We start from the raw sequence: 27389 nt of genomic DNA, 5'->3' as shown, positions 1-27389 counted from the left end.
AAACTTCAAGATGGCACAATGACTTCCTGTAATGACAGCGTACAATACTTAATATTGCAATGCCCAATACTACCTTCAGTTCTTTTTTATTATTCCACTACACAAAAGTTTAAAACGAAACACAAAAGCACAGCATAGGGAGGCAGTTTCATTTGGAAACAAAAATACTATTCTTTTGCCAAAATGATGACTATTCAACCATTTCCAAATGCACAAATGAAAACATATCCAAAGATTGGAAAATTGAGTAATAGCTGACAAGCAGTAAAAATTAAAGAAGATTACGAAATAGTCACATTTCTAAAGTCTTTTATGTATAGTAAGGAAAAGATACATTCAAGACTTGCTGAATCCACCTAATTTCTAGTTTTACAGGTGCATCTTGCCTCTGTCATAAATCAGAGTATTCGAAATGGAGTAAAACACAATATTTAAATTTCTATCCCTGGTGATCAAATGTTCTCTCAACATCTGAACTGTTCAGCAAGTTGTATGGATTTCTGTCTCCAAAATGTCCCATTCCTCCCTTTCTAACCTCAAAGCCATTGCCTCAGTTCATTTGCTTATCTCTCAATGCTTCCTAACTTGCCTCTCTGCCAACACTCTATCACCACATTCTTCACAACAACAAATCTCAGACACATCTGATTATGCCTCTCTTTAGCTAAAATAAGTGCCACAGAATAAAACCTAAATTTCTTAAAATAGCACCCAAGGCCTTCATGATCTGGTGCTATCAACCTTACCTTCCTGTTTTGTCTCCCACCACATCCATCCACAGATCCACATGCCTTTGCATAGCCTATTATTTCGGTCAGTAATTTACTCTCCTCTTCAACATTTAAGAGATCCTCTAAAGCTCAACTCAAATTCCATCCTCCTCCACGAATTATTTCTTCCCACTGGAATAAACATTTCCCTTTTCTGTGCCCACCTGCACTTCCTTTAAACTGTTGCTATAGCATTGCTCTCAGGTTGGTGCTGGAGTCAGTTACATAAGTGTCTCTTTTTCCCACTATGGTTCCGGTCTGGTTCTCATATGCTTCCCTTAAAATGCTGAAAACATATCAAGCCACTCAAATAATATGGACCTCTGTTCTCCAGACGTTTTTATTCTAATAAAGGAATATATGAATATATGTATATTCATAATAAAATTAGGGGGTAAATTTTATGGTATGTGAATTATGTCTTAATAAAAAAATAACATTAGGGTAAGTGGTACATGAAAGTTAAAGACAATCCTTTCCTGTACTTCCTCAACAGGCAACTCTTTGATGGTAATAATGTTTTTAAGAAGGTAAATATCATCTTGGGTTGTCGAAAAAAATTGCTGGGAATTGAGTTCTCCATATTTTTTAATTACAGGTATGCAGAAAAAAATTAAGCCATCTTTAATGACTTAAGACCTAATAAACTTATTTATAAACTGGTTCCTGCTCTCTGAAACCCATAGAAATGATAATAATAGAGCCTTCTTTTGCTTATCTAGGTCATCTCCATGAAACTGGGTATTTAAAAACATTTAGATTCACCCATGACTTGCCACCAATAGGATCACAAACTGCTTCCTGATTTCTACCTGAATGATCTAAGTATCTTAACTCTGCCTCTTTAAGCAAACCAAGCTAAACCAAGTTTAGTGTGGTAATTCTTGCTTCATCAACTTTCTACTGGGAAAACAGTTTGATTTTAGAAATAAGATCCATGTAAGTTGTTTCAGTTGTTCTTGTGTACATATGGGTGTGCACATATACTTTTTTTCCTGGTATCTTCCTCTAAAAATGGAGATATAATTCACACACCATAAAATTCACTTTTAAACTGTACAGTTCAGTGGTTTTTAGTATATTCACAATGTTGTGCAACCATCAACATTATCTAGTCCTAGAACTTTTTCATCACCCCAAAGTGAAACCCAGTACACATTAAGCAGACACTCCCTATTTCCCTTATCCCCTGCCCCTGGCAACCACTAATCAATCTGCTTTCAGTCACTATGGATATGCCTATTCTGTGCATTTCACACAACTGGAACCATACAATATGTGGCGTTTTGTGTCTTGCTTCTTTCACTTAGCATAATGTTTTCAAGGTTCAACCACGTAGTAAAATGTATTAGCATTTCACTCCTTTTTATGATTGAATAATATTCCATTGCATGGATATACCACATTTATTTATCCATTAATCAGCTGATAGACATTTAGGTCGTTTCCACTTTTTGGCTATTATGAGTAATGCTGCCATGAACAGTGGTGTACAAGTTTTTGTGTGAACATGTTTTCACTTCTCTTGAGTGTATAATGTAGGAATAGAATTGCTGGGTCATAATGGAAACTATCAATATGTTACTACTTTTAACCATTAAACCACATTAACTTTTGGAGGATCAGTCAAACTGTTCCATTTTACATTCACATACACATTTTTAAGGGCAGTAACAACACTTTTTGTTTTCACATTTTGCTTAAAAGTAAATTGTTCTGTCCCTAGAGGAAAAGATTTCCTTTGGGACTAAGTGTCCTTAGAAGTCAAAGTAAATTCTAGATTTTACAAGACAGATTAAACCCCTCCAAAGAATAAAGATGTATACAGCAATACATCAAACCCTTACTACAGCAAAGTTTATTCTAGTCATCAAAGGCATTAAATATGCAAATATTTTTAAATGAAAGAGGAAAATAATGACAACTCCCAATTTTATACAGTCAGCCAATAACTATGCACTGATCTCCACTCACAGAAACATCTACTCCAACATCACTCATAGACATTTCAAACTTAATATGTCTCATGGGACTTCCCCAGTGGTCCAGTGGTTACAAATCTGTCCTGTTATGCAGGGGACATCAGTTCGATCCTTGGTCGGGGAACTAAGATCCCACACGCCACGGGGCAACTAAGCCCGTGCACCACAACTACTGAGCCTGCGTGCCACAACAAAGAGCTCGCGTGCTACAACGATAGATCCTGCATGCCACAACTAAGACCCAACACAGCCAAAAGATAAATAAATAGTTTAAAAAAAAAAAAGATAACAACAAAAAAAACTTAATATGTCTCAAACTGAACTTCTGTTCTCTCCTACTCCCCAAAACAGTTCCTCCTGAAAACTTTTGCCTACATCCCAAACCTTGGAGTCAAGTTTGACTTCTTCCACTCACCTATACCCAACATCCCAGTCAGTAAATTCTATTGATTCTATCATCCAGATACATTCCGAATCCACTCAAATCTCACCACCTCTATCAGATACAATCTTTCACCAAGATTACTGTACCACTATGGTCTAGTGTCAAAACACAGCCAAAACAATCCTTTTAAAACATAGGTCAGATCGTGTCCCACTTCTAAGGGTCATCCAGTGGCTTCCCAACACCAAGTACCACATGCTTGGTATTCCCTCTGCCTGCCATGATAGTCCCCTTGATATTACACAGTCATCTCAGTACTCGAGGGAGATTTGTTCCAGGACCCTGGCGATACCAAAATCTGTGGCTACTCAAGTCCTTTACACAATATAAAATGGCCTAATATTTGCATATAACCTATGCACATCCTCCCATACACTTTAAACCATCTCTAGATCACTTATAATACCTAATCCAATGTAAATGGTATGTAAATAGTTACAAATACTATGTAAATAGGCTCTGGTACACAACAAATTCAAGTTTTGCTTTTCAGAACTTTCTGGAATTGTTTTTCCCAAATATTTTTGATTTGTGGTTGATTTAATCTGCAGATGCAGAAGCCACAGATACAGAATACCGACTGTACACGTTCTCTTACCTTCTTCAAGTCTTTGCATACATGTCACCTTCTTAGTGAGGACTTCACCTAGCCACTCTATTTAAATTTGCCATTGCCCACTAACACTCCCTTTATCTTCCTCCCCTGCTCTATATTTCTCCATAATATTTATATTAACAAAATATATACTTCACTTATTTATTTCTCTTTACCTCCAAGAATATAAACTCCATTAAGGCAGGAGGGTTTGTCTGTTTTGCTTACTGCTGTATTCCCAGCACTTAGAACAGGGCCTGGCACATAGTAAGTGCTCAATAAATATTTGTTGATTGAACAAATGAACAAGTGAAAGGAAGCATAAAGCTGCTCAGAAGAGCTAAAAAGAGGCCAGAGAAATATTTATGAGGAACTAATATACTAAACATAATAAAGTTGTGATGGGAATGGAAAGCACCATTTCTAGAAAAATATGCTACAATGTTTCTATAGTTGGCTTTAAGAAAAATTGCTATCCTTGCCTATTTCATTGTTTTCAAAAAGGGTCCATCCATTGTCTATTGCCAAGGGCCCTTAGCTTCTGAAGAACTGAAAAAAACTCTGGGAGTTGACAAGTTCCTAGAATGATGATGTCCTTTTCTAAACTGCCACATATACACGGAGCCAAGGACTTTCATCGTCTTGGCTTTCTATTAGATCTATTCCCAGGACCATCATATAGTACAATCATAGGTTTCTTGGCTACCTTCCAGCTAAAGCCACTAATTGGTAAAAACTCATCTTCCTTAGAACTACAATCACAGCATCTTCAAACTAAAATGTATCTTAAAATGATCTCAACCCCTTACGTATTTTATATATTTAAAAAACTACAGTGAAAAAGAAATAGTGACTTGCTCAAAATAACTTGAATAGTTACACTAAGTATTTTTCAAATAGTAAGTGATAAATACTATTAAATCTAAGAGAATTCAGACACTTGGAACAAATTCTCTAAAATCCAAAACCAGACAATGTTATTTATAAAAGCTAAGTCGAAATTATACCTCATAGTATCAACAACTCTATCTATCCACACATTAAAGTTAAAAGTTATAACAGAACCATCAATGAAACTTTACTCTGGCATTCAGCAAACAGTAAATGATGGATAAATTTGGATTTTAAAAAAATGTACACCTCTTCCCCAAAGGAGGCTTTCCTTGTCCAGTGTTGGGAATGATGAGGATTTCTAAAGTCTTTTTCAAGTACCAACTTTCTTAAGTATTACTGGCTTCAAAATAGCAGTAGAAGGATGTTTCTATGAACCAATCATTTTCACATGGGGTTCAGAGAGAACATCTGTTAAAAGGTACATGATTTTCACCACACCTACCACTCTCTCCCCCTTCCCCTGCAATATTCTAACACACCTCCTAGGGAAGTGTGTCCTCAGCACTGTTTCTGATACGAGTATGTTGCAGCCTTCAAGTGCCTTACAGTGAGACGAGACTGAACCACGATTATAAACTATCTCCTGTCATGCTACACAAAAAGGATTACTATTTTCATGGACAGTAATTTCTTGCCAAAACCCTTTCCATGGTCTGCATCTAGTGAAATCCTACTGTGCCTTTAAAGGCCCACCCTTATTCCTCTTTCCTGGGGACCTTTTTCTGACCATTCCATCCATGGTGCTCTTTTCTTGACCAGATGACCTACGGCATTTGTCATCTGTACCTGTCATTTAGCATTCATCACACACTGGCAAGTAACATCTTTTGTATAGTCGTCTTAGTTGTTGCTGGCTTCTTTTACATTTGACTGGATAGAGTCAGAATCCCAAAGAGTTACATAATTGATATTCCTATGGGGATTTTCTGGACAATAACGCTTTATGCTCTTACATGTGAAGGGAAAGAGTCAGAAGTCCCAAAAGAGTAACTGGGTTTTACAATACACAGCACAACCATCACTGAACTATAATTTTAAAAGCTTTGGGTTATACCAAAATAATGATTCCCAACCTTTTAAAGTAATAAGGATGCCTTTTAAGATCAAAATATGTTTTAAAACACCAAAAACATACTCAATATTAGTCAGGTGTTAAATTTCTTTTAACTGAGAATACATGCATTCAAAAGTATAAGTACACAATGTGAGGTATGGTACTCATTTGGTCTACAGAGCATACTTGATGCGCACAAGTTGAGGTTCCTCCAGGACCAGACTAGCACATGGTTGAACGTTACTGTGCTGTGGACATGGAATATTACTGCCACATCAAAAAGTACTACTACCTAAAAGTATTTAGGAGCAAGCAAAATATAGAAAGACTAACAAATCCCTACCTACCCCCAACTCTGCTCCTCCCCCCAAATCCAGCATAAAATCCTTCAGTAACTTAACCCTTCCTCCCCAAGAAGTAGCAGACTTTAAGCAATGTGAAACAATTCAATGTTTCAATAATAAACTTTTCTTGTGGTTTTAAGTTAATAAATAATATAGCAAAAGGAAAAAGAACATTATAGACAAACCAAATAGCAAATATTGAAAGTCCATCTCTCATATATTTCCTGATTCTAGTGAAATCTCAATCCCATTTACCCATTTCATCACCCTCTTAAAACAAACAAACAAAAACCACCAATATTTTCCAGCAGAGGTAGAAATATCATTCTAACCTCAGTTCAAGTCCTTTGTGCAGTCACCAACAAGAATGAGCTTAAATAAATAGGAGTAGAGCACAGCGTTTAAAGGAATTAGCCCTGGGCTCAAGTCTTGGCTCTGTCACTTATTAACTGTATGATCTTGGGCAAGTTACTTAACTAAACTTTAGGTAATTTATGTAAAGTGCTTAACATGATCCTTGGCAGGTTTAAGGGCTGAGAAAAGTGGTTACTGATTAATTAAGTAATTATATATAATAGATATATAACAAAGATATTCTTCTTATCATAACAAAGTTTCCTTTCAATTCCTTCTTGTCTGGCTCTGACGGGTCTATTCCAGGTATCATAAACCTCCACTCTTGACCTATAACTGGTTCTACAACCTCCAATTCTACCCATGGCTACTACCATAAGCAGTTTCTGGAAGTTAGGGAAAACATAACAAAAAACAAAACAGGAGGCCACTTGAGCAAGCCAAAACAACAACAAAATCCACTTTGAAACAGTGAATTCACTCAAGTAGGAATCACTGCCTTAGAACCTGAGACAAAGAAAAAGGCAAAAGAAAAAAACAAACCAAATTATTCAAATACTTTTAAAACCCTTACCTCCAGTTAAACAAATGATTGACAATTTGAAGCCCAAACAAATTTTAAACAACATTATTATTGTCTGCAGGACCATCAATAACCAGCACTACTAATGAAACATGCCTCATTAAAATACCTTTCTCTAACACTTTTAATTTAACAATGATTTAACCATTGCTAGACTATTTTTTAACATTAAGTCTCAACAATTTCTTCAAGTTTCTCCTTTCCCATGCATTCCAACAAGGAGTGAATTAGTTCTTCATCATGTGGTTAGGCCTCCTGCTGGGAAGCATAATTAAAATTAAGCAAGCACCAATTCCACTTGGTGCTAAGATCCTGTCAAATCCTTCGATGAAGTTGAGTCTGGTTTCTCCAGGAGCCAGCTGAAAGTTCTGCAACAAAAACTTGGGGCTGCTCAACTCGATGCTGGCCATTCAGTAGATGGCACTCTTTCCTTTGGGCCCAAATTACAAAAGCACCAAGAAGCATGTTCTGTGACATTCAGGTGTGATACAAAACAGGGATTCCCTCTTCAAAGCACTTAACTGGTCGTCACAATCCCTCCAGAAACCCATTCATCAAAAGCTGATGGTCCAACCAGACACTTTTAAAGAGCCCAAGGAAGTTCAGATTATAAAACATCAAATACAATATAAAATCACCTAACTCAAGTGATTACCAAGTAATCAGCTTCTCAGAGCCTTTTCTATGTCAAGCAGATACACCTTTTATTCAGGCATAAAATTTTCCTTTCCTATTACATTCTGCTACAGAGGCGACAGTCCTTCAGTGGCTAGTGACCAAATCTTGTCTATTAAATATCTCATTAAGGTATTTAACGACAGCAAAGTGTTCAGAGAACTATGATTTTGTCATTATCAACATTCACTAAGACCAATGAAAGATATATTACTTTTGTATTACTTTCAACATTTTTGGTTGAAAAAATTCATGTAATCTTTGATACCCACTTAAAAAGAACCAAACATCCTAATATAAAATTACTGTACATCTAGTTTTGCCAAAAAAAAGGGTTTAAATAATATGGATTTCTGATTCATTAATGATATGTCTTTTACTTTAATACATAATGGCTCCCAACTATTACATGACAAGTAAGGTTTCTTACACTTCTGTTTCAGAGATTTTTTTTTTTTTTAATTTAAAAAGCAGACAGTTGTGGAGAGAGATGGAAGGAAATTCTTTTTAGTGCAACCTCCAGGTGAAAGCCAAACTTTTCAGCAGTCACACAGGAATCACCTTAAAAATTCCACCTTTCTCTAGGAGAGAGAAAACTCAGTCCTAGCAATAAAAGTCAAAGGAGAAAGGCAAGGTAAAAGGAACATTGTTTTAAAATTAAAAAAAGAAAAAAAAGCATTGGGAGTAGGGACAAGAAATAAGAAAAATATATCGACTTCATTGCCAATCTCTTTCCCCTGTCCACTCTCGCCCTATGCACTTAAGCCCATTCACAACTCCACTTGAGCTCTATCACCCTTCCCCAACCACTTCCTTAGATATTAAAAGGCTGACCTTACAGAATCTTTTTCTTATGTACTAATAAGACAAATGAGATTAGAAGTAACAACGCAGCTTACAGTTGCTGGCTCTAATTTCTGTAGGATTAAAAGTAGAGTGTTCTTAAAGAAGAGTCCCTGGGGAGGCCTTGATCCCAAAATATACTTCTTTAGACATACCAAATAAGCCTAACTACCTTCTCCATGAGGATACTGAGTAAACCTATCTTTTTGCTATGGCATTTAGTCATTCCAGCAGATCAAAAGATGACAGGATAAGAATACTGTATGGAAAGGGGAAAAGGAAATGCTGTCCTTGCACAGGATGAGCTGAGCCATTGTGGAAGAACTTCACAGAAACGTTGCTGATGGTGACAAATTAAAGGCATATACTAAGTCCCCAAGACACTGATAAAACTCAGCACTTCTCCAACCTGACTGCTTTCTACATTGTTGGAATTCCAGCTCCCCTAGCAGGCAAACAACAATAGCCATGAGAGCTGAATTAAACAGGCTCCTGAACTCACACATGCACTGTCCTTTCCTCTTCCATCCAAAGTAAGCACTTCCTTGGTGGGGGAGTGAAAAATTACAAGAACAAATTCAAAGGGGTATAAGAGCTAGCAAAAAGAATAAAGTAACAATTTCATGTATGTTACTTAGAATTAAGTTTTCATATTACTTGCCTTAATGCACATTGTGAGCAACAAATTTTTTAAATTGTTTTATTAATATATACGGTGTGCTTCTTGAGACATTGGTTTTAAGAACATATGTTGTTGTTATTGCCCTTAAGTTTATAAAAAGTGTTTTTACCCCCTGGCTGGCTGGTTGTGGGAAATTTTTTATCTTATGGAAGTCAGTATGCCTATGGCAGAAAAAGTGAGCTGCATAACCCAAGGTTCAAACTGTAGTCTTGTTTGAGGAGGTAGCAATCTTAAATGCTAGTTAATGTACTGCTATACACCAATATCCTTAGGCCCAGTTTCAGGCAATTTAAAACAAGAGGTTTCAAAGTTCATCTTATATCAGGGAGCCTTACCATTTCCAATTAAGCTTTAACTAAAGCCAACTTTTAAAACAAGTAATTGTAAAGTATATGGTGGTGAAACAGATCAGCTTGACATCAGGTAAAAAGCTCAACTTAGATCTAACCTCATTATAAAGATATAACTATATGTCAAAGCCTAAACATCTTTCATAATAACATTTCAGCTATGGCATAGTTAAAAACTAGTCTATACAATCTTCCTAAGAAGGAAATTTACAAAAACAAAAAGCCTTTTAATATCAGGGATGGGTTTCATCCATTTTATACCTTTTGGTGATCATGCAACTACTTTTTGAGCTATGCTAGACAACTCTGAAAGCCACATTCATTCTTTAAGGTTTCTAGGATACTCTTTATTAAATTGTGCCTTCAGTGTAGTAAGTCATGTCCTAGAAACCTAAAAGAGATTATTAACGCAGCTTTTCAAAGATACCCAACAAAAAATAGTTTAAAGAAACAAGAGACTGATTCTCATTATCTATGCTATCATCTAAGACTTTAGGGTAAGTTAAACAGTACTTTCTTGACATTCAAGTATGTTTTCAACTGTGCAATTAACTTACTTTTGAACTTGATTTTGCGACTAGTCCACATATAACAGATCAACATTAAAATACACATGAAATAAACAAAAAACGCACACACCTTTTCTTCTCCAACACTTTCAGTTAATTTTCAGTTAAAGTTGCTGTTCTATGCATGCTGTTGGTATTCAAATATTCACTGCATGAATGCCAAGTGAATCATTTCTAACTAACTTGAAAGGAAGGGCATACCCCAAGTAGTATGGTTACACTCATGTGTGTCCATAACTAGCTACTGCTAGAAGAAAAAAATAAATTCATCTAACTATTATACATAAGGGATATACAAGGGATAACAGACTTTTTTCTTTCAAGCCATAGTCAATGAAAGGCTGATAACATATAATTTAGAGAAGATTCTTAATATACACAACCCATTGCAGTAAAAATTTGAGATTGTCTTGGCTTTCGGCCAAGAAAATTTAGTCACTAGCAGGACCTGAAACACCTCGTAACAATCGCATCTAGAAATACTGGGGCATGGACCCCAAGATCAAATGACAAAGCATTAACATAGAAGACATGAAATAAAGTATCAAGGCACCCATTTTGAATCTCAGTGACAAGACACAGTCTATGACTGCTCAATTAATTTCAAATAGGGTGTCTATGTTTAAAAGAAAGAATAGTACTCTTGATTAAACATTTACAATGTTTTCTATTCAAACTCTACAAGTTTAATATTTCCAAAGGAATCTGAAACAGCAGTGAATTTTAATTATACCAAAAACATATTAGCATTTTTAGTATGAGAAACAGATTAGTGACCTGTGTCTTCAGTACCGTTTGAGCTTTCTTAATTCAACGTATGCTTGTTTTTAAACATTTTTTCCTAATATTACCTTTCACTAACTTGCCAACAAAGGACATATTAGCTCTCTACAATAGTTATTCTAAACATTACGTAAAACAGCTACTAATTTAGGTTATAATTAATTTGCCTGATGTATCCACTACACTGGTGAAGCAGCAACACACAGTTCCTTGAGGAATGTGAATGACAAAAAGCCACAAGTGACATCTTTCCATGTAAGGCTAATTTTAAGAGGCAACTCAGGTGGAATTTCGAACAAACTTAAGTTAAAATTCACCTCAGGTTAATATGGTGGTGTTGGTAATCAGAAGATGAGGCCTACCGATTTAGTGCAGAACCAGAATCCCTCCAAGGGCCCTGCTGGACCATCTGGAGCCCTACACATCTGGCAAGCTTGAAAAACAAAAAAGACTTTAATCTTTAGTAATTAAAAAGATAACATACTACAGCCCAAATTCTAGCATCCTAGCTAAACATATGTTGTGTGAAAAGAGAATCCTCTTCCAAAGTCAAAAGGTGATTCTACTTAACGCGGATTACCACCATTCACATTTAAACACAACTTGGTGGTACTAACACAGGAGGGTGTTACTAAACAAGGCATATGCACACCTGTAGTCTTGGAGATACTGTGAAGGTACTTCATTGATTTGCTAGAATTACCACAAGTGTAATAGCAGCAGGGGCTACTAGTTATGCGGGCTCACTCTCAAGCCAGGCTCTGGGTTCAGAACCAGCCCGTCTGTGCCTAGTAGCTGTACAAAATACTTAACCTCTCTATGTCTGTTTAGGCACTGGGTTGTCATGAGGATCAAGTAAATTAAATCATATAAAACTGTGCCTGGCACAGAGGTAGAGCAAATAAATATTGGCTGTTACAAATATCTGCTGAGTCTTCACTTGCTGGGTTGCAGGATATAGCCACCTTCAAAAAAAATGTCATCTTATACTGACGATGATAAACACATAAAACACTGAGTACCAGACTATATTCTAAGCACTTCACATATAACAACTCAGTTAAGATTCTGATATTATCATTCCCCAACATTTTACAAACCCAATTTGTTCAGAGTTGGGTTTTTATGCTTTTATGTGACTTCTTCCTTCAACAGAAATGCTTCTTTTACTCTGATGACATACATAAGTGCTGCCCTGTACTGCTAACCAACTACTCTGAGATAGGAGAGATTAAACAGCTAACAACCTGTATAGGCTTGAGTGTGACAAAAACACTCAGACACGACAGACCTACTTCAGGAGGCCTCACAACCCCAGAGGTTGGGCCCCACCCTGTATTTAGGTTTTAGGATTTTGTATAGGAGGTTGGCTGATGCTGTGTCCTCTTAGTCTCAAAAGATGTTCTGGTTTTACCAAGACCAAATCCACACTTCAAACATCATTGAGCAGAACCCACATTCATCCCAGTGTAACATTATTGAAAAAGGGGGTTAGAAATAGCAAAGTGTACAGTATAATTTTCTCATTCATTTTCGGAATGTAAAACTTATGTTCTGAAAATACAATCTTTCTATTATGCAAAACAGTTCCTAGATGTCATATGATCACCTATGTCATATGTCAAATGTTTACCAACAAACATTTTCTTCTATCATACCTGTAAAAAGCTGCAACATATTGAATGCCTCATACCCAACTACCTCAAGAACTCTTAAATTATGTTTAACATTCGAAACAGATACACCAATTTTTTTCCTTAAAAGCAACTATTACCAACATGCCAACATTTGCGGTCAATTTAAAGAGTTTTAAGAGCACAGACTGAATTCTTTGGAAAAATGAACACTTAAATATAGCAAAAGTGGCCATTTTTTTTTCTGGTCTTCCCTCTGCAAAGTTAATCTGCTCAATATAAGCAGAGGAAAATGAGTGAGTTACAGTGTAATTACAATGCAATGGAGACTCAGATATAAAAACTTTATACATAGTTAAAAAGTAACTTAACCCTATAAATGAATAGGTCCCATATCTTAATTACACATTTTTAAAAAGAGTCAAGCATCTTATTTAAAAACGACAAATTACGTTGTATTCTTAGTTTACTCTCTTTAACAGTCTCATTAGAAGTCTTCTAAAGTCAAAATTAGGATGTACCCGGTATGATGCAGTTGCACTCCATTCCAAGAAAATCAACCATTTCATACTGCTAAATCTAACATGTTGTACAATTTAACATAAACGTGCCTGCACGTTTATGTAGCTGATTCCTACCCCCCCCCCCAAACCTTATCAACTCCTTCACCAAACTTGCATATAATCCTCACTCAAAGCCTCTTGGTTGAGTTAAATTCCATTTCTCGCCATACCTTTCTAGCAGGTCAATTGCAACAGCACATGTGCCAAAGAAATGAGTGGTTTTACTCACGCTCCCATTTTAAACGGGCACCTACTTGCAATTAAATCTCTGCAACAAAAAAGTTTACCTGAGGCCATTGCTGCCATTCTAATAGAGGCCTAGCTTATTCTACCTGTCTCTGTGGTCTTGCCTCAGCTATAATAGCATACCCCCAAAGAGGCTGGACACCAGCAAAGCGGACCTGCTGCCAACTCTGCCTGTCACCCCGGGCAGGAAGCGCAACCTAACATGTATACGTTTGTAAGGGTGGGGTGGGTGTGGGTCGAGGGGGATGGGAACGCAAATTACAGGAGAAAGGTTTGGTTGAATACTTTCAACTTGTAACAGAAGTTGTTTAAATGAGGAAAACAAAACTAACCAACACTCCCTCCCTTACCTCCACCCTTTCCAAGCGCGGGAACCTACCACCTTCCTGGAGCGCACCTTCAGTGCTTAAAGTACCCCGGGCCACCGACGCTTCAGCCAGCTCTTGATTTTTAGAACTCCCCGTCCTCCGGGAGAAACCAGAGGACGCCCGAAAGACTCGGGCCCACCCCCGGCGTCCCGAGATCCTCCCCTGCAGGTCCACCCTCTTCGAACCAGCCCGAGGCTCCCATTCCAGTCCCGGAGGAAGAGGGGTCCACCTGAGGCCGCAGGGGCAGCCAATAGGCAGTCCCCTCCACCCCGCGAGCCGTTGCGTTCCCCACCCCCGCGCGACCCCCTGGAAGGGTCCCCGCAGCCCAGCCCGCGCGGGCGCCCGCCGTCCCCGCCGGGAGGACCGGCGGGAAGGCCGCGCCTTCTCTCCCCTCAGGATTACCTCGCAGCGCGAAGCCGGCTTTGTGCTTCCCTCCCTCCTTCTCCGCGGCCGCCGGGGCTGCAGCCGCCGCGCGATCCTCCACCGCCGCCTCTTAAGCGCCGCACGGCTCCAGAGGGGAGGGCCGAAGGGGAGGGGGCGTGAGAAGGGAGGGACCTGGGCGCCGAGCCCTGTGTAGCAGGAAGCGGCGACACCTGGGTCGCTCTGCCTCTAGCTCTCGCTCTCTGTTTTTAAAAAATATAATTTAAACACCCCTTCTTTCCCCTCCCGCCCAGCGGTCCCGCGACCGTTACCGGCAGGCGGCTGGCGCTCTGGCGGGACTGGCCGAGCGCCCACCGAGCGTCCCCTGGCCCCGCCCCTAAGGCCCCGCCCTTAGGCCCCCAGGCTCCCCCTGGCTCCACCCCCACAGGCCGGCCCCTCGCAGCCCCCGAACGCTCATGGCCCCGCCCCTCGGAATCACAGGATGTTCCTGGCCCCGCCTCCTCAAGGCCCCGCCCCGCGCGGCCCCTCGCGCCCTCTCGCGCCCCTCCAAAGCTTTGGTCCCGCCCTCTGCGGCCCCCTCCCTACCTCCCTCACCCTGTCTCTGAAGCCGCGGCCCCGGGCCCCTACTGGCCTGGCCTCTGGGAGGGCCTGGTGTGGGGCAGCTGCCTAGCATCTCTTCAACGTCCTCCCCGCTAGGCAGCTTGGATTAGCGGCGTCCCCTGAGGGTCGGAGGAGTAAAAGACCCCGACGGAAACCAGACTACAAGCGGGAGGAGGGGAGCCTTGGAGATGCCGCCCTCCCTAACCTGAGCGAGCCACCCCCGCCCAGCTCCCGAGGCCGAGACACAGCTTTCAGAGTCAGCTTCAGCCGCCCACACCGGCTGCTAGGTCTTCAGCGGGAGGCCACTGCTAAGGTTCCACCTCCGCACGCCCCCCGTAGGAGGGGCCTGGGTATTCTCAGCACAGTTGCCTTTGGGGGCGCCTCTTTCCCCTGCTCACCTCCACTGAGAGGCCGGGCAAGAGCTCTCTCCATGAGCTCCACTTGCATCTGTCGAGGGTTTCCACCCCGACGTTGGCCCCTGGCCTTGAGACCTTATGAGAGCTGATCTCTTGGAGGTGAAAAGTCAAGGCACCGACAGCCTTCAAAATGAATTCGGGGCCGGGTAAACTTTGCACTCAGTGGCAGGGATGTGGATCCATCCACAGGTGACGCTGGGCCGCCCACCCCGGCCGCCCAGACACGACCTACTATAGAAATAGACCTCCCAGCAACGCACACCTTTCTCTACCACCCACGACTTGCACATCCCTCCCGCATACATGTCCTCCACAGTCACGAATCCACTACCAAGCACACCCTCCGAGCGGCATTCCGGTTATTCATGGTCCCTTGGGTCAACCCCACCCTAACACACAACAACAAACTTCATTCCCCACGCTTATCTCCCTGCGTTTCCAAGGTACTGGCGACAGTCCCCTTCATTTCCTTCCTCTTCTGCAGACTCTCTTCTTCCCCCTCAAATACTTCATGCCATCCCCCTCATCTTCATTCCCTCCCTCTTCCCTAAAAATGCGCTAATTAAAATGTAGTTTCCTCTTCCCACATACGAAGTGTGGGAAATGAATCTTGGCTTGGCACAAACTGTTATTCATTTATCCTCGTTTTCTCTCCCCACTGGACTAAAGCTACAGAAATTTTAGTCTACCACCATATCCCATATGCTCAAAATCTAACCATGCCTTATGGTTTTTAAATACCCCTAAAGGATCGTGCGTAAGGCTTCCTGGCTTTGGGAAGAAAATATTTAGAAAACGCTCGGCCTGTCATTTTATGTGGCGTTTTAAAATATCTGCAGTATTTGAGAGAGATACCGGGAGTGGCTAGATGTTTTCTTGCATTTAAAAAGCAAAAAATGAAAAAAGCTTGGCACGCATCAAGGTTAGCCTTTTTATGAATAGCCCCCCCAAAATGTGTTAGGGGTACATATCAGACAATAGTCTCCACTCTATAGGACATTTGCCAATCACAAATCTAGACCCCCCTCAAAGGAAGACAAATTAACATAATCCATTTTAAGCATGTCTGATGAGCAATCCTTTCCATGATCACTCCCTTTCCCACAGTTTTTGGACAAAATGGATAAAAGATTTGCTTACCCACTGAGGATCCAAGGCTTTCTTGTGTCCAGGGTAGTAGACGTGTGTATCTTCTAGGTGTGGATTCTGCAGTGCTGCACGGAAACCCACTGCAGCCTCAGACCGGCGGTGGCGGCGGCAGCAGCAGCAGTGGCGGCAGCAGCTTCTCCCAACACTGAGTAGTAAAGTGACTGACTTTGGTAGAGACTCCACAATTACCATTAGGCACTTGCTTATGAGAGAGGAGGTGGAATCTTTCTTAAAGGAATGGGTTTTGTTTTTCCTCTCCACTACTGCTTCATAAAAGGCAGAAAGGGTGGAAGCAGGGAGTTTTTTTGGACTGAGTAAGGCAGTACAGCTGTAGGAGGTCAAGGTTAAAATTAACTGGGTGATCGAGGGACCAATTTAGTGTGAGTCAATGAAATGCTAGAAGCATTAGTTTTAAAGAGCCCTCCTAACTTCAAACACTGGGGTCCATGGCAAAAATAAAGCCATGTGCCTTGAAACTGAATAGTATTTTGTGTTAATATTTAATTTCCTATCATTGCACTACAATGATAACTATATAAAGGAAGGTTACTTAGTATTTAATACAAGAATGTGAAAAGAATAATACATAAAATAAAACTGATTTACATGATTGGAAACAACAGAGTCCAATCTTACTAATACTTATAAGCATATCTGGAATTTCAATGAATGTCAGTATTAGAAAATATATTATTGTAAATCAACTATACTTGAATTTTTTAAAAAAAGAAAATATATTACTGACAGATACCACTTTGTACTTATAAAAATCACAATATTATTTATAGAAAAAACAAAAAAATCTAAAATAATTTAAGAAAATAATAGCAGGGTACTATTTCAGTGGCAATTCAAAGTTCAGCAAAATTAAGGAGCTCATAAGTAGATAACTTTAAATGCATGCAAATTTACTGTTTACACTATTAGAATGTGATGTGTCCACATATGAGGAAATTGAGTCTGCATTATAACTTTAAATTTTATTTTAGACAATATTCCTCAATTTAAGCACTCAACATCTGTGATTTTTTTCTTCATAGGTAAATGAGGAGGTGTGGTCCCAAAATATGAATAGAGAAAAATATGGAAAATATTCTGCAATTGATTTTTTTGCACAGCCTTTGTTAACTACCTGTGTGATCTTGAGCAAGTAAGTAAACTCTTTTGTTCCATAGTTCCCTACTTTGTGAATTGAGGATGTTGGATTGAAATTTTCCTTAAGCATTCCAATAGACTATGATTTTATGAGATTTAAACTTTTTTTGTGTGTGATTTAATGCATGTATCTTTCAGTCTACACTACTTTTCCTGAAAACTTGGATTAAAAATAAATTTTTATTTTAAATGTGCAACCAGAGTTTGTTATTTACCACCATTCCAAAATTATTTTGCAAATCAAGTATCATTTTTGTAAAGTGAAAAAACAGTTTCATCTGACTTATGATTTTGTACCCAACTATGACAAGTTTTCCTGAAGCAGGACCCTACAGTATTGCTAAGGATACTGACTGGCTGGAGCACAAAATGTATGTTTAATAGAGATGAGAACATAGTTAAAAAAAAACTGGTGCATCATTGGATGGTAGAGTTGGAACAGAATTTAGAGCTCACCGACTCCAGCCCTGTAATTTCACAAGTGGAAAAAATGGAAACCCAGAGAAGCAAAATGGGGACACAGGGAAGTTAACTCAGTCTCCACTCTTCCCATACACATAAGTCAAATAAACAGCACGTATGACCATATACACTGTTTCACACACCCACACTGGGGGCTGAGCAAGACCTGTCACAACAACAAAAAAGTAGTTTCACTCAGTGACACTATTGGTGTACATGTAGTATAAACTAAAGAGATATATCAAACAAGTGCTTATAATGTGTGTAAATATTAACACAAATTTTGCCTTCAGGCTTGGAGATGTTTATGCTAGAAAGTAAAGAAATTTGTCCAGGGGAATTTTTTTTTAAGTGACCTCTAAGGAAACTCACAACAATTATTTGCAAACTCTTACTTATCTTCCACACAAATGACAGGGCCTTGCCCTTGTTTCCTTGCACCCATTGGTGCCTCTGTTCCCTTTAGTCTACATCCTCAAGCATACCTGCCAAGAGGAGAAGTTCATTTTGGAGCCAGGCAGGGGAAAGTACTGTAGAGATTTAATTCTGGCCTTCAGAGATGCTTTTTGGAAGTTGCTTTTGGGGCTAGATTCTAACATTTTTCCTTAAATCCTGATTTGGTATTCCTGATAAGGAACCTGGCACTAACCTAAGCCCACTCTCCCTAGTTTCAAAGGGGCATTACCTTAGATTAGATGACATAGCAAAATCAGTGTTTTATATACCTGGCAAGACAATTTGTCACCAACATTTTTTCTTTAAAAAAGCCTCCTAGGGACTTCCCTGGTGGTGCAGTGGTTAAGAATCCGCCTGCCAATGCAGGGGACATGGGTTCGAGCCCTGGTCTGGGAAGATCCCACATGCCACAGAGCAACCAAGCCAGTGCACCACAACAACTGAGCCTGCACTCTAGAGCCAGCAAACCACAACTACTGAGCCCGTGTGCCACAACTACTGAAGCCCGTGTGCCTAGAGCCTGTGCTCTGCAACAAGAGAAGCCGCCGCAATGGGAAATCCACACACCGCAGCGAAGAGTAGCCCCTGCTCGCCGCAACTAGAGAAAGCCCGCAAGCAGCAGCAAAGAGCCAATGCAGCCAAAAAATAAATAAATAAAATTATTAAATAAATAAATAAATAAAAAGGCTTCCTATAGGGAGAGAATTGAAGGAAATTAGTTGCCCAGTTTCTTCATCTGTTTTTATCTTGCTCTTCTGCAAGGAAGGCATTTCATTTCATCTACCAGGTGGTAATGGACAATGAATAAAATGGCTGTTATTTGTATAATTCAAAGCAACCCCTCAAAATTAAATGCATTTCTTTGTATCTTCCCCAAGGTACTGAGCACAGTCTCTTATATAAAGGCACTTAATAGATACTTTAAAAAATGAATACACAAATTAATGAAATGAATAGCCCCCAAAATATCCAGAAACTGATTACAAAGTGTTTTTGTTTGTTTGTAATTTGGATTGTCTAAAACAACTGACTCCATTCTCTACTTCCTTTTTCTAACACAGTCATGACCTAAGAGAAACAAATTCCTTTCTGGAGAGCTCTTTAGGCATGCCTGATTTGTATTCTCCAATTAAATTGTAGCCACAAATCTCCACGTGAACTCTGGGTAGATCAAGCAGTAGCGGGAGAGTCTCTCTGCCAAGAAAGCACTGGATTAAATTTCAAAATTCCGGTGCTCTAGTTCTAGTTGGGAAACCAACTGGTTATGTGACCTCGAACAAGTTTCTCGACATGCTTGTGCCTCAGTTTAGCCATCTTTTAAGTGGTCGTGGTGTCTTATAATACCTGCTGTCCCTGCTTCATAGGGTGGTTATGAAGTTCAAATGATAATAAAGGAAAAAATGCTTTGAACTTTTCAAAGTACTTTGTAAATAGAAGGTATTATTATAGGCAGATGTATTTAAAATCAACTATCTAGTTCAAGGGACTTTACCCTAAACAACCTGTTTTACTACTTACTGGTTCGGAAAGCAAACAGGTTAATCTGTCTCCCTGTGTGCGTGCGTGCATGCATACACACACACACACACACACACACACACAGGCTCGCGCACACACACACACGCATGCACCCTGCTGCTCCCAATTTAACAACTTCTCAGCTTTGAGCTTTTCCCCTTGGGTCGGGAATAACATCTGCAATGTGAAGAGCTAAGAATTTATATAGAGATCCCTCTTCCATCCTTTGCCCCCAAATTTACCTTTTTAAACCTCTCAGACCGAAAAGTAAACTCAGTGAAGCACAACAGCCTTTTAATACTTCCTAATGTCATGTATTCAGTCAGTGGGGTTAGATGAACCATTCATTTTGAAACTTGGCCATGATACATACGTTTTGATCACCCTTTTGTGTCAAGCGAGTCTGGAAAGTACTTGGGGAACAGAGCAGGAAGGACTGACATGGAACTCATGCTAATGAGTTCTCCTCTCCCCAAGGAGATAGAATCAGGGCGATACTCAAGGATTCATCAACATATTTTATTAGCACTATGTGACCTATATGGTTTATTTTAAAGGAATTACCTCAGTTAAATGCCTGACAGGTCCTTATACAACTGTTTAAGTAATCAGGCCTGATAAATTTCTGTAACGTTTATAAACTATCACCCTCGGAGTCCTCCTTTTTTTTCCTAAAAGTATTACTTGTCATTTATTCATTTTCCATTTGGTGAGTCTTTTAAAATCATCATGGCTAAATAAATAACTGCTAATACACAAACAACTAATAAACAATTGCTATAAATAAGATACTCCAAATGAGAGGCCCACACATAGGTAGGATAAAAACTCACAAAAAAGCAACTTACCAGTTTCTGTGGAGAGAAATGTAAAATGAATACAAAGTATGCAATTGCTATGTTAAACCTAAAATACATCATTTACCTATATATCTTATCATCTCATGCCTTAAAATTTCAGCTGCTAATCTTTTTTTTTTTTTTAGTGTGGCTGTTGTATTAACATTTTTTTAAAATTAATAGTAAACTTTTATTTATTTATTTTTTATATATTTACTTTTGGCTGGTGTTGGGTCTTCGTTTCTGTGCGAGGGCTTTCTCTAGTTGCGGCAAGCGGGGGCCACTCTTCATCGCAGTGCGCAGGCCTCTTCACTATCGCGGCCTCTCTTGTTGCAGAGCACAGGCTCCAGATGCGCAGGCTCAGTAGTTGTGGCTCACGGGCCCAGTTGCTCCGCGGCATGTGGGATCTTCCCAGACCAGGGCTCGAACCCATGTCCCCTGCATTAGCAGGCAGATTCTCAACCACTGCGCCACCAGGGAAGCCCAGCTGCTAATCTTTAATATATATTACATGATCTTAAAACTGGGTGTTTTAATCCTTATGACACTATTTCTAGAATGTGATCAGGAGCTACCTGCAACAAAATCACTTGGAGTGTTTCCTGAAATTCTGGTTCCTGGACCCTATCCTTGAATTAGAATCTTTTAGGATGTGGCCGTAGATTGAGGGTTTTTTCCAAGCATTCCAGGTGATTCTCATGTGCACCAAATTTAAGTACTGCTATCCTACAGAAACAATGTACTGTGTGTAGAATCTCAGAGACAGGATGAGAGAAACATAGGTGGCTCCTTTTTTATTATGTGAGGAGGGTTCAGAGAAGGACTAACACCGGCTCCACCCTTTCTACAGTGTAAACTTGGGCAAAAATTTTAATCTCTCTAGGTCCTAGTATCCTCATCCATAAAATAATTCCTGTTCAACCGTGTTGTTGTGAGGATTATGTCACACAACATGTCAATCATAACATATGGAGAGCTTCTACTCTAGAGCCTGGCCCGTAATGGAACTTAAGTATATGTTCATTCCTTCTCTCCTTGTTCAAAAATGAGTTTCCAGGTGGTTTCTTCTTGTCCAGTGTTTTAGTATGCTTGGTAGAGGAATACAAACTAGTAGTTTAATGAGAGCTAATATTCTGAGTACTTATGGTATGCCATTGCTAAATACTTTATACTCATTATTTCATTTCATACCCAGAATAATCCTTAAACATAGGGACTATTATTATTTTCGGTTAAAGGAACTGAGGCTTGTAGAGGATAAGTAACATGCCCAGAATCTCAGAGCAAAGAATTAGCAGAGCAGGGATTCAAACCCAGGCATTCTGGCTCCAGAGCCTGACTGTTTATAATGCCGTATGTTTTGAACATTCTCTAAGTGGCTTAGATTCCAACATAGGAGCCAGTCTCTTAGAAGAAAAAAGCAACTGCAAAAATGGAGTTTATAAACCTGCCAGAAATACAGACAAATGAATGCCATCATTTGCCTATCTTAGAAGCCTTTGCCAGTTGCCTATAACAGAGTATGGCACATAGTAGGTGTTCAAAAGTATTGAATAGATGTACGGCAGACCTTTCACCAGCATACTATTTAAGCAGGTGACATATCTAAGCCCAAGTTTTAAATTTTCCAGATTTTCTAGATCAGCTTATATTCTGACATAATGCAAGTCACTAAATTTCAGAGCTATGGATAATCTTATCATTTGCAACAAATAGTTCTTGAGCATTTGCAATGAACTATGCACAGTTTGGCACTTAGAGGATTATTAAAAAAAAACAACAACACAGCAACAAAACCTTGAGACATAGCTAGCCTATGCCCTAAACACCCAGCTGGAAAATAAAACACAAATGCATGAAGCAACCAGACTGCAAAATCACTACATATGAGGTAATAAATGTAAAGCTCCTAGCGAAAAGTAAACAAGCAATAAATTTTATCAAAAATATTATTACCAATATTATATTATCAATTATTATACATAATATTTTCTATTTCAATAATCATTGTCATAATTATTATAGTTTTATTAACAATAAGAATAAATAATAATTGTTATAGCTACCATTTAATGAGTGATCATGTGCCAAGTATTGTGCTTGGTGTTTTATATCTATATATATATTTAATCATCTTATCAATCCTGCTAAATTAGTGCCATTAACCATATTTTTTAAATGAGGAAACTGAGGCTCGGAGAGGTTAAATAACTTGCCCAAGGCACATATTTGATACCTATTCCAGAGTCAAGGTAAATAGTGTACTCAAAGAATCCAAAAGGAGTCAGGGAAGAGAGAGATCAATTCCTGCTGGAGAAAACAGGGCGTATGAAGAGCAGAACTGTGACAGGGGAAAGATGGAGGAGAAGGGCCTTTGATGACAGAGGTGGCAGGAGCAAAGGTATGTGTGTGAGTTTCCTGAGACAGGTCCCCTAGCACTTTGCTCAGGCCGTAGTCATGGTGAAGCACGACTTGGGTCTCTTCACTGAGCAGACAGGAAAGTGTAAAGAATGTTGGCAGAACAGCAGGTAAACCTGTCTGCCTGGAATGAAAAGTTTGTGTGGGGCAAAGTTAGAATACATGTAGTCCCCAAACATGACCCTGAAAACTCAACCTTCATTTATGGATAGCCTGTTTAAGTAGCCCCATCTCGAGTTACTTTCCATTAATACACCCACTTCTTTTCATTCATTGAGGCAATAGCATTCTTTGAACTCCTATTATGTGCCAGCCACCAGGTGCTAGGGATAGAACAATGAATAAAGCAGACAAAAATCCTTGTACTCATGAAGTTTTATTGTACTGAGAAAACACAGATGTTAACATGTAAACAAGTTGACAAGTCAGGTTATTTCAGATGCTAAGGACTATAAAGAAAAGAAAACATACCATTGACAATGACTAGTTAGGAAGGATGAAGAAGGCCTCTCTGAGGAGATGACATTTGAGCTGAGACCCAAATGACCTGAAGTTGTCAGCTGGAGAGAAAAGCAAGTTCAAAGGTCATGAGGCAGAATAATCTTGGTATGTCTGGGAGACTGAGAGAAGGGAATGGTGGTTGAACACTGTGTGCAAGGGACAAAGCTCCCCAGAGGTGGCCAGAGTGCTGGGGGTGGGGTTGGGGGGGTGCTGGGCTGGATCATGCAGTTCTGGGAGATCAGGGTGAGAGTTTGACTTTTGGGAAGTTTTAAGCTAAGGAGGGATTGGGTCTCATTTACATTTTTGGCATTTTGCTCTGGCTGCTGTGTGGAGAATGGACTCAAGAGGGAAGTGATTAGGGACTGGGAGGCCAGTTAGGAAGTTATCAAAGCCATCCATGCAAGAGGAAATGGGGTCTCTTTGCAGGGGTGGCTGTGGAGATGAGGAGAAGTGAATGGACTTGGGGCACGTTTTGGGAGTAGAGCTGACATGACTTGAGAATGGATTCATGTGGTGGGTAAGGAAAGGGAAGGAAAGAGAGAAATCAACCCAGAATGACCTCTAGGCCTTTGGCCTGAGCATCTGGGTGGAGAGGGCACCATTATCTAAGACAGAGAAGACTTGAGAAGAAAGAGCATGACAGGTACAAGTGAACACTTCTGTTTGGTCATGTTAAGCTTAAGATCACCCTCTTTCTTCAGAATGCTTGCTCCACTCTAAAATTATCTTGTTTATTTTTTCTATTTGTTCATCATTAATTTCCTCCCTGTAAGAGTCTTTGAAAGAGCAGGAACTTTGGTTATCTTGTTCATTGTTGGATCCCTAGAGGCCAGAACACTGACCGGTGCAGAGTATGTGCTCAACAGCTATTGGGATTTGTTGAGTCCCGTTCAGTGAGTGGTTCTCAAACATACATCAAAACCACCTGGGAAGCTTATTAAACGTTCAGTATCAGCCCCTGCCCGAAGCCCTCCCCACCAGAACTCGGCTTTAGTGGGTCTGGGATTGCACTCAGGAAACTGCATATTTAGTCAGGACAGGAGATGGGCAGTGGTCTACAATCTAAACCAGTGGTTGAGGTATATTAGTATTCATTCAAATATTTACTTTAGAAACCACATTTCAGCACCATCCCAAAAGACTGAAGAGTGTGGCTTTAAGAATTCAATGGTATTCTCAAGTGCAGTTAAATCATAAGGTGTTCATTTTAAAGCTTTTGAGAGAAAACCATTGAAAGAATCCTGGGGTCCCTCCCACCTCATTTGACTTATGTGCTCTCATTGCAAAGGGTCTCGTAGGAGGCTCCTTCATGTGAAGAACAATGGCTACCTGAGTGGGGAGACAATCCTCCTCTTCTTCCACATCTCCAAAGTGTGTCCTGCACCCATTGACAGGTATGTGAAATGTCTTTACTTGGTGATTATAGTAAATGTATGTTTCTGTCTGCACAGCATCTGTTCCCTTTTCCACTAAGAGCGCCTCAGTATTCCTTTGTGGAACCTTTTTTCATCCCATTCTTGCAGTGGCAACCTTCCCTTTCCCTGAGCAAGGGGTTGGCCTCAAGCTGGACCAACCAGATGTTCTCTCCCTAGCATTTAAATATTGAATAGAATGACACAAAAACTTAAGGAGATGAGAGTTCATTTTGAATGAGGCCCCTGAGGAGAATGTGATTAGATGCTGCTGCAGAGATCTTGCTTGACTTGGCTCCTGTCCTTTCCAAGACCTGATTCTTCAGCTTTACCTTCAGTTTTATGAGCCGTGAGCCTTATTCTTCCAATAAATTCCTTTTGCCTAAGTTAATTAGACTGGTCTCAGTTGCTTGCAATATAATCTATGACACAGCAATTAAAAACCTTGCAATCTGTCATTCGAGGTAAAACTTTCAAAACAAACCCTTCCTGAAAGCAGTAATACATTGACCTAAGTTTTCATTAAAGTGTAAACGTCTTATAGCAGAGACTGAACAGGCAGATGAGAGTGAAAGGGCTCCGTGGCTTGACATTGGTTCCACCACTGAGGTAGGAAAGAAAAGGATGGCTGGGACATGACACATAAATCCCACTTTACAAATCTGCCCTGAATTTACACATGAGATAAATAGCTTGCTGGAAACTCTCAACACTTTTATTTCATAGTTCCTACTCAGCTCTCCCAGCTTCTGAATTTCTGTCTTCAGGCTAAACTTTCAGAGTAAGCCTTTCCAAAGCAGGGCATAATTACTGGGACACGTAAACCTAACACATCAATTTATGAACATGAGAACTCGTAATATTAAATTTAGTTCTCATTTCCTTCTGTGGCCCCTAGGGGGAAAAAAGAACATCCTGTCCTTTTAATCATTTCTGTTAAATCCTAGTCATTTGTTGACCTCTCCCCTCCCCCCATTTAAAAAAAGACCTATAACTCTTTAAGACTCTTAAGAAATTAATAATTTATGTGTTGTAAGCAATATTTTTTTGAACAAGTTTCTCACACCCTCATTCTTAGTGATTAAGCCACAACAGACAAGATGCTGGACAAAGCCAAGAGCGTGCTGAGTGTGAACCACATCCACGGAGGATAAGGAGCACGTTATAGTTTAACAGGAGTAATAAAAATGAAATCTAATCACTTGCAGATTGTACGCAGTGTAAGTGGAGATCAAATGTAAAAAACAGTCTCATTAATTTAAACATTTTAATTTTTAACAGCGGTTGCTATTTGTGAAAACTAGCCATAACAATATTTGGCTATAAATCTGTACAGAGTCTGCATGGTCATTTTCCTCTCAGATGAGAGGGGTGGATCACCACTCTCATTATTAAAGCATAAAATAGTATTACAAGCATTTGCTGAGCACTTACTATATTCCAGGTACTATTCAAAGTGCTTTATAATATAGGTGTCTCATGTAATCTTTACAACAGCCCCATGAGGTATTATCCTATTATTCCTGTTACAAACAAGGGAACTGAAGCACTGAGAAATTAAGTAATTTGCTCAAGATCAAAGAGCTGGTAAATGGCAGAGGTTGGGTTTTAAATCCAGGCAGTAAAATGACTACAAAATCTGGGTTCTGAGCCCCTTCTCTTACCACCTCCCAACACTGCTTAGCCAATTAGTGAAATAACACCTGGTCTTTCCTTCCACCTGTACTTGAGGCCCTTCTAACCCTCACTTTGAATGTTTGAAACTACATTTTGAAAACTATGTGAACCAGGTAACCAAAATAAGTAGGCTTTCCAGATGCCAAATTACTTGGATATTAATTGTTAACTAAATGGTGAGCCTTTCCAGCAGCCTTGACAGAAATTTACTTACCCAGATTTTACAGTAAAATAAATAAAATAGTAAGAATTTAGAGATAAAGTAAAATAGTAAGAATTTAGAGATCTAAACCAAGTCAAGTCTCCAAATGCATGAGCAAGGCCTTTGATTTTCAGATTCTGTTGAAGGGTTTATAAGTTGTTACAGTGGATTTGGGATGGAGGAATGGGTGGCGATCTCTCACAGAAAAGTGGGTTCTTTTTCTGATAGGTGGTTTTTACTTCTTTGCCAGAGAGATAATTGAGAGACCAGCCTGGGACTTGCATCTGTACTCACCTGGGTACAGAGTGAGGGTGACACATACATTAAACAACTTATTCTCGAACATTCAGAGGCTCTGCAGATACAGCGTAGATTTTCTGAGCCGGTCTCCCTGCAGTCTGGCCATGGCACAGTATGCTTCAGCCCAGAAGGCGGGTAGTTTCTTGAAGACTCTTCTTAGTCTTTTTTC

The 27389-nt window shown here is 39.7% G+C and overlaps 2 protein-coding genes across 4 annotated transcripts in view; one reads left to right on the top strand and one right to left on the bottom strand.

Annotated features, from left to right (window-relative positions):
• ADD3 (adducin 3) overlaps positions 1 to 16365 on the bottom strand; it is a 124844-nt gene extending 108479 nt beyond the window's left edge. The window contains exon 1 of one of the 3 annotated variants that reach the window (XM_068548525.1): positions 16272 to 16365. The gene's annotated coding sequence lies outside the window, so the exon portion shown is untranslated. Of the gene's footprint in view, positions 1 to 14136; positions 14435 to 16271 lie in introns of those variants that run through there. The other 2 variants (XM_068548523.1, XM_068548526.1) reach the window with 2 other exon arrangements.
• On the top strand, positions 11275 to 16429 carry LOC137767196 (proline-rich protein 2-like). The gene is made up of 6 exons (XM_068547912.1): positions 11275 to 11351; positions 13476 to 13580; positions 13821 to 14273; positions 14409 to 14768; positions 14812 to 15050; positions 16329 to 16429. Exons 1-6 carry the CDS (start codon positions 11275 to 11277, stop codon positions 16427 to 16429), a joined length of 1335 nt encoding a protein of 444 aa, XP_068404013.1.
• The last annotated feature ends 10960 nt before the right edge of the window (positions 16430 to 27389 follow it).

The sequence above is a fragment of the Eschrichtius robustus genome, chromosome 7, assembly GCF_028021215.1.
Source record: "Eschrichtius robustus isolate mEscRob2 chromosome 7, mEscRob2.pri, whole genome shotgun sequence".
Lineage (NCBI taxonomy): Eukaryota > Metazoa > Chordata > Mammalia > Artiodactyla > Eschrichtiidae > Eschrichtius > Eschrichtius robustus.
Note: the sequence above shows the minus strand (reverse complement) of the source record. Positions and strands in the feature narration are given on the sequence as shown.